Consider the following 8,805-nt stretch of genomic DNA (forward strand, 5'->3'; position numbering starts at 1 on the left):
TTGTACCTTCATGTCTGAGTACAGGGGAAAGTGTTCTTCTTGGACCTCCCTCTGCTCATTTCTGATCAAATTTCATTAAAAATCATATTCTTCTGGTTGGCATTCCCAAAATGGCCTGCCTGTTTCTGAAAAGAGTAAGGTGAGGTTTGGTGTTCCCTAGTTATGCCTTGATTGACACATAGTTCTGTTTTTTCATCCATTTCCTGTTTAACACAGTTGGTGAATGCATAGCAAGGTTTATTGAACTACTTGTGAGTTTTCAATATAATTTCCTTTCAAGAAATATTTCTCCTCAAAATAACTTTTAATATACAGCAGGTATATTTATTCTAAACTATTTTTTTCATTCCTACTCCCAGCATTCATATGTCTGCCCAATCCTCAATTACCTGTCACCTCAAACATTCGCTTCTTGAATGAAGTGACAACATTTCCATCCTTCCGCCTGAGTAAGGGGCTGCTTCTCCTCTCTGCCACTTTCTGTTTTAACCTGGACCGCACCTTCAAGTTGGGCTCAGAGGCTGGGGATTGAGACAAAAAAAATAGATAAAAATTAAAAAAATAGAGAGCCAATTGCTCCTGTGTTAAAAAAAAAAAAAAAAAGTCTCACCCTTTTCTTGGTCCATTCTCATGCTCAAATGAAAAACTCAAGCACATAAATGAGGCATTGACTCTATATTAATGAAACAGGCAAATGTTGCAATTATTTTTATGAAATGTGTGAAAGTTTTTTCAACTTCTCTAAATATGAAAGTAAAAAGTAAACAAAAATATAAATTTTCTACTTATTTTATCTAGCAGATTTGGGATTGTTAATGGGACGTTTAATTAATAATTGTGTTTGGGTCACAGTAAGATTTATTATACTTCATTGTCAGGCCTTTTAATTCTCTCAAGGGTGAAACTTAATAACCACTAAAACAGTAACTTAATGTGATTTTAGAGACTCTGACCTGGCTTACGGTAATAAGAAGACACCTCTGAAGCATATAATTTATGTCTAATTCTGACTCCTGGAATATTTCTTTGTCAGTAGTTTCTAACCTAAAACCTTGGGAAAACATACTCTGTGTAATGACACCAAACCAACTAAATCAATGCAAATAAGACATTCTATACATTCAGTATACTATCAGCTGGAAAGAAAAGGTGGCTAAGTCTTCGAATTGAAGGTTCTGAGTTAGGTTATATATTCCATAATACAAATGCACATTATTCACATGTATGTTACCATTTATTTTGTATTCTAAACAGTGAAGCTTATTATAGAGCTTCACTATTTTTAAAATACCACTTATTTTAAAATAATTATGCTTTAGAAGAATGGAAACACTGGATTGCATCTCTGTGCGACAGAAGTGGATGATGATGATGGTGGTGGTAGTAGTGATGGTGGTGATGGTGGTGGTGATGATCATCATGTAAAGGATATTTCTGATGATAATTAACATTTATATAGTCTTTTCTATGTTCCAATACTATTCTAAATGTTTCATCAATATCAACTTGTTTAACCATAAAAACATCTATTTATAATTTGATTAGATCAATGAGGAAACCAAAACACAGAGAGAGGGTGAGTATCTTGCCCAAGGTTACAGAGGTAAAAAGGGATGAAGCCAGGCTCTGTACCCAAGAAGTCTGGCATAAGTCTATTCTAAATACTGAAAATGTTGCTCCTCCAGCTTTCCTTATGTATTATCATCATAAAAATTATAAAACAGTTTTTCCCAAACCACCACTAATCATCTAGAGGAGATACAATGTTATAATGTAGCTAGATTTTATCAGTGAAAATATTTTTGAAGGAATTTATATTTTTGCCAGACTCCAAGGGATATCAAAGGTAGAACTTACAATTCTTCTCCACTTTTTTTTTTGTTTTAGTCTTCAAATATCTATAGTTTTTGCTTTAAGCTTGGACGGAGAACTCTTGCATTATATGTTTTCTTGGAATTGGCTTGGTGAAATAGGAACTTAACAATGAAGTTCAGATACAAAAAAATAAAGCTAGCTAGTTTTTTGTGTTGTAAACCTGATTTTATGCCTGAAAATACTGAAAACATAAAAAAAATCAAAAGCCTGAAAATGCTGTAAAAGCAGGGTGTCAAAAGGTGGGGCAGAGATCAGGGGTGAACACAAGCTCAAAGTGATAGAGATCTGAAATGTATCACTTGCTGGGACTCCCACACCGAGGCAAACAAACCAACCATATTGGGAAAGGATTAGGATTCTTGCCAGACCTTCCAGTAGTGGCAACACACTTCACCTTGGTGTAGGAATCTATCTCAGTTTCTAACTCCCAACTTACCCAGGAATAAAGTGAGATACTGGGACTGTATTAATGTACTTAGATATGTTTCCATGTACACATTTATTTTTAAATTCTTTTAAAAATATTGATCTTGCCTCTGAAAAGTTATAGATAATAAATATATTTATCTAAAACCTAGAAAGGAAAAATAAAGAACCATGAATCCCTAGGTGCTAACTACATTGGTATCCTCTGTAGCCTTGCTAATAACCATAGGAAATCACAGATTCTCAAAACTTAGATGGAGATATGATTTTATAATGAAACCTGATGGATTAAATGCTGCAAATTGGCAGTCTATAGGGAATAAATCAATTGATCACTTCAAAAGGCAGTGGGTGGACTAGAAAAGACCATGCATTTTCGGTGAGGGATGGGAATTCAGTCTGCATGGAACCACTTTCCCGTTATGAAATTTGCAGTGAGATTCTAGTGCTTTCTAAGCCTGATTCGTCACTTGTGAAACATAGCTTAATGCCTTTCCAATTAGATACCTAAGAATAACTGTGAAGATCTGGGTGAATGTAGAAGGGAAGGGTTTACGAAACATATTATTGGTACTATTTCTGAAGGCTAGAGGGGCTGATCCAGAACTAGGCCCCAAATCTCCTGAGTCTCAGTCTTGTACTCCTCTCTCTCCTAATATATTGCATCAGCAGCGGCTGAGTGTCTGCAATCAAGATAAAAATGTGCTGACAGATTGGAAAAATAGCATATGCCATTTAAACATTCTAAATGAAACCTAGAATTTTCCAAGATTTTCAGAAAGAAATGATTTTTAAGGTCAGCAGATAGCTTTCTCTCCTGTTTGTATACTTGAGAATTGGCCAGATATTCAGTTCTCAGATTTCTTTTAATGGTCAACATACAAAAGTAAACACCAGAAGAGGAATGAGAACTGGGTTTTAGTCTTGTATCTACCACTTAATAAAATCAGTAACCTTGAATAATTCATAGTCTTGCTGAACATCAGTTCATTCACACAGACCAACTAAGATGATACCTTCATTGTACCTGGAGTCAAATAGATGCCTGGATGATTACTTTATATCATTAAACCTCAATTTCTCATGTTAAAATGGGGTGTTGGAGGGATTTTCTTCATTTTCCCCCCAACAGATTCAATTTTCCTTCCTTCTCTGAGCCCATGGCGGCTGAATACTGGGGCTGCAACACTCTAGTTCTTTGCTGGTTGGATTTCACTTGGGCTTAATCTATTGGCAGGACAGGCTGGTGGCCAAAGAATTAAGGAAGAGGGAGAGGCCAGGCTGTCCTATACTCTCCCTGTCACAATGCTGCATCATTGGCCACGGCTATGTCTCTTCCTGACTTCATCTCCCTCTGGAAGCCCCTATTCCATGGCTCCAGCTCTCCAGCACTCCAGGAACAATTTCCTTCCCTCTCTTCTTTGTGGGAATGACCTCCCACTGTTGTTATTTTCTGGGTACCCCCACTTCCCTAGGCAGTTCATTTAACCTTACTCACTTCCTTGTTAAGTACTCCCTTCATAAAAGTCTATGACCCATACTGCAAAGATCTGTTCCCTGCCAGGATCCTGATTAATATAGTCCTACATATCATTTTTGTTTTTTTTTGAGATGGAGTCTCGCTCTGTCGCCCAGGCTGGAGTGTAGTGGTGCGATCTTAGCTCACTGCAACCTCCGCCTCCTGGATTCCAGTGATTCGCCTGCTTCAGTCTCCCAGGTAGCTGGGATTATGGGCATGTGCCACCATGCCTGGCTAATTTTGTATTTTTAGTAGAGACAGGGTTTCACCATGTTGGCCAGGATGGTCTGGAACTCCTGACCTCAGGTGATCCGCTCGCCTTGGCCTCCCAAAGTGCTGGGATTATAGGTGTGAGCCACTGCACCCAGCCAGTCCTATATATCTTGCAGCTACCGTTGGATCAAATGAAATAATGTCTAGTAGAGAATAGGCCAGTGGTTCACAACCAGGGAAGATTTCTCCTCCAGGGGACATTTGGCAATATCTGGAGACATTTTTGGCTCTCAGTATGGAGAGCTGCTACAGGCATCTGGTATGGGTACAGGCCAGGGGTACTGCCAAACATCCTATAGAGCACAGGACAGCATCCCATGACAAAGTATTATCTTTACCCAAATGTTAATAGTGCCAAGTATGAGAAACCCTGGGACAGGCAATCAGTCAATGGCAGCTGTTAATAATTGTACTGCTCTGGGATGATTAAAGAAAATAATATCTTTCAGAGATTCCTAAAGAAGCTGGAGAAGGGTAAGGGAAGAAAAGAAAAGAGAGATTATTAGAAATTGAGAGTACTGTATGTAGCTTGAATATATTAAATATTTCAATAAATTTTATACTTGGAATTTGATTTTAAAATGTTTCCAATAGCACTAATATTTCTAAAAATAATAATACTAGGCAACTTTTATCATTAGTTGATGGAGTTATGCAAAAAGGCATAACTCTCAGTTTTAGAAAGGATAACATTTTAGGCATTGTGATTATCTGAGGACATAAGGTTTTGAAAATAAGGAATCTCTGACATCCTGTAAAGCACAACATATATTTATGTTCACAAAATATATAATACACAGCTTCTCTAAAGAAAACCCCTATTTAATGTTTCTAGCAAAACCTTTTGCCTATATTTCAGGTTTTGGGTCATGAGAGATATTAAAATCTCAGTAGTGAGGGTGAGAGATGAGATGATAGATAACTATCATTTAGTACTGGCAATGCTCTATAAAACTCACTCCTAACATTTCAGAAGCCCACACACCAAAGCTCAGCATGATATATACCCAAGCAGAAGAATTAATGGCCTAGTGTGCTGACTTGGTTTGCAGTTAGAGTTAATTCTATTTTTAATACTCTGGTCTCCCCAAAGGCTGAAGATTTCCATGCCAGTGACTTACTAATGGGATGCAAATCCTCAGAGCCCAGAAAAAGATCACTAGCTGGAGAGAGGTTCTGCTTGTATATGAATGTATTTCATGCCTAGTTGCACTAATTGCCTTTCCATTTTTACCCCACACCCATCATTCTCTACATCTCAATTAATCATAGAAACAGAAGGCAAGCTTTTTAGTGTGTGTGCTCGTCTGAATACATTTCTCTGCTGAGATGAAAACTTTGTATAAAAATTGACTATCATTACTTAAGTGAAAAGAATCAATAGTAAAATAAACAGAACAGACATAACACCTTTTTCTCTTCTCACCTAAAAGAAAAAATCCTCAATAAAAGGAAACAGAAAATATCTGAAGAATGCCTCATGAACTAAAGGTATTTCAAATCTTTATTCTCATACTAGTCTCCATGGTACACAAAAAACAGGGTGGCAGGTATGAAAATAAAACATGGGAGAGGAATAGTAAACCTAGGTGGTGGATGCAAAGTTTAAAAAATTAGGATTCCAAGGTACAGTGAGTGACACTGTCCAGACTTGCCATTTTACTAAGAGACTGGTATGTGTGACTGTGTACATAAGTGTGGGGTGTGATTTTTGTACACACATGCATGCAGACAGGCACACAAACTATCTTGTGTAGAAGCACAAAGGACTTTGACACAAATAGACCAGACCTCTCATTCCAATGCTTTTTTTTTCTTTTTTTATTTCCCCAAGATGGAGTCTTGCTCTGTCGCCCATGCTGGAGGACAATGGCGCGATCTTGGCTCACTGTAACCTCCGCCTCCTCCTAGGTTCAAGCAATTCTCCTGCTTCAGCCTCCCGAGTAGCTGGGATTACAGGGGGCGTGCCACCATACCCGGCTAATTTTTGTATTTTTTTGTTTTTGTTTTTTTTTTTTGAGACAGAGTCTCACTCTGTCGCCCAGGCTGGACTGCAGTGGTGCAATCTCGGCTCACTGCAAGCTCCACTTCCCGGGGTCATGCCATTCTCCTGCCTCAGCCTCCCGAGTGGCTGGAATTACAGGCGTCCGCCACCATGCCTGGCTAATTTTTTGTGTTTTTAGTGGAGACAGGGTTTCACCATATTGGCCAGGCTGGTCCGGAGCTCCTGACCTTGTAATACTCCCACTTTGGCCTCCTAAAATGCTGGGATTACAGGCGTGAGCCACTGTGCCCGGCCGCCAATGCTACTATTTGGTGTACTAACTGTAACCCCAGATGAGTGATTTCATCTCTGTGAATCATTTTATCATCTATAAAAGAATGGTAACAATGCCTACCATAAATACTGTTTCTTGGCTCACCTGGTTGTCTGTTATAAAAAAAAGTTGTTCAATACATAGATGTTGAAAGAATGTTTCATGACGTGCATATATAAGATGAAGGAAGTTATGTTAAAATTAAACAAAATAAAAAATAAGTAGGGAGAGAGATGGCTGCATTTGGTACACTCCTTTGTCTAGTGTAATGTTTGAAAACACCATAACAATAACAATAACCCTTTTCTGAACTTTCACTTAGTATACTTAAAATAACTTTTGGTTAATAATCGACTTCACATATTTTTCTCACTTTTTAATTTGCCTGCTTATAAATTGTATTCTATTTAGTTCTAAGTCTTAACTCTATCATCACTTAAGAAGGACTACCTACTCTGTGCATTTTGCCTCTGTTCATTTTTTTTTTTTTCTTCAGAGACCAGGTCTCACTCTGTCACCCAGGCTGGAGTGCAGTGGCATGATTCCAGCTCACTGCAGCCTCAAATTCCTGAGCTCAAGAGATCCTCCTACCTCAGCTTCCTGGGTAGTTGGGACCACAGGCATGTGCCACCAAACCCGGCTAATTTTTGTATTTTTTTATAGAGGTTTTAACCAGCCACATTGTCCAAGCTGGTCTCCAATTCCTGGGCTCAAGTGCTCTGCTTGACTTGGCCTCCCAAAGTGCTGGGATTACGGATGTGAGTCACTGTACCCGGCCTCTCTTCACTCTTAATCCTAGGTTATGAATATTCTTTATGTCAATAATTTAGATTAAAAAGTTTAAATACCACAGAGAATGGTATATAGAAGTTCTTCATTCTTATTGAAAATTATCATAAGGAAAAAAGGGAAAAGTTTCCATTGTGTTAATATTATTTATATCAATATTTTAACATAATATTTCATATATTAAGATGATTATCATTAACCAAGATTGAATACTAGATTAATAAATGTTTCTTTAGGCCAGGCGTGGTGGCTCACACCTGTAATCCCAGCACTTTGGGAGGCTGAGGTGGGCAGATCATGAGGTCAGGAGTTTGAGACCAGCCTGGCCAACATGGTGAAAACCCATCTCTACTAAAGATACAAAAAATTAGCCAAGTGTGGTGGCATGCCCCTGTAATACCAGCTACTTAGGAGGCTGAGGCAGGAGAATCGCTTGAACATGGGAGGCAGAGGTTGCAGTGAGCTGAGATCGTTCCACTGCACTCCAGCCTGGGTGAAAGGGCGAGACTCTGTCTCTAAATAAATAAATCAATATTGTTTTAAATAAGGAATGTTTGGGATATTCAACAATTCCATCTGTAGTAAACATTTAGCTCTGTAATCATAGGTGAAGGTCAAATCTTCACCACCAGCTTCAGATCCCTTTCTGGCATTGTCTATTCTTCCCTGCAGCACTGTATATGTCAACTTCACACAGTTTGTCCCTCCCGTAGGTTTCTCCTGCTATCTCCCCCTCTCAAGGATCCCTTAGGAGCTGCCATATTTAAATGTTTTGTTACTTGGAACCAAATACTTATAATCTATCACCTATTCATTCACTCTGTGTCCTTTATGAAGATTAGATTTCCTGGCACAGTTCCTGCCCAAGTCTTTCCTCTAACCCAGGCTGGCACTGTAGAAATCTGGAAACTGTTCAAATACGTAATCAGTACAACTATGAAAGACACTTTGGGGACACAGTAGATCCTCCAGTCTAGTTAATCAGAATACACAGGTTACCCTAATTAAAAGTTTCATAATTATACAAAAGGTACCTATTTTCAAAAGTACTATTCAGCATAGTACAATAAATAATACAATGTATGCCTCTTTTGGCTGGGATAAAATTAACCTTTAATACTATGAACTAGATTTTATATATTTCAACACCAAGGAGCAAAATTTCTAATGTAACTACTTCAAATTATAACCACTTAACAGTATGTAATTCATACATAAAGATTTCAAAAAATAATTTTGGGGGAATTTCTAGCTACATGTATGGTAATATATGAATGCAATTTCCTAAAGACATTATAATACTATTTGTCTTTGAGAAATACTACTGCATCTATCCATTCTCTTATTGCACATTTTTGTCTATTTGTTAAGATAATTATTCTTTTTCAAAATCCATATTGGTAAATGTTACTGAATTTACAATATTATCTTTTGAAAAGTACTAATTTTATAATAAGATTTATTGCTTGCTTCTGATTATGTAAGTCATACATATTTGAGATTTTTAAGAATGGGAAAATCTGTATATACTCTAAAATGCTCCCTTTGTGTTTTATACGCAAAATTATTTGAAAATGAGAATCATTATATTTATGATATCCTATT

At 37.6% G+C, this 8,805-nt stretch overlaps 1 protein-coding gene across 25 annotated transcripts in view; it reads right to left on the reverse strand.

Moving 5' to 3' along the window:
* The window catches only part of HDAC9 (histone deacetylase 9), a 679,750-nt gene that overhangs the window by 326,309 nt on the left and 344,636 nt on the right, over positions 1-8,805 (reverse strand). For 13 of the 25 annotated variants that reach the window (XM_023215947.1, XM_023215923.1, XM_023215922.1 and 10 more), the window contains one exon: positions 390-521. The exons of the other annotated variants lie outside the window; for them this stretch is intronic. In XM_023215947.1, the coding sequence (XP_023071715.1) occupies positions 390-521 (132 nt within the window). The remainder of the gene's footprint in view (positions 1-389; positions 522-8,805) is intronic. 25 annotated transcript variants of the gene reach the window in all.

The sequence above is a fragment of the Piliocolobus tephrosceles genome, chromosome 8 (genome assembly GCF_002776525.5).
Source record: "Piliocolobus tephrosceles isolate RC106 chromosome 8, ASM277652v3, whole genome shotgun sequence".
NCBI lineage: Eukaryota > Metazoa > Chordata > Mammalia > Primates > Cercopithecidae > Piliocolobus > Piliocolobus tephrosceles.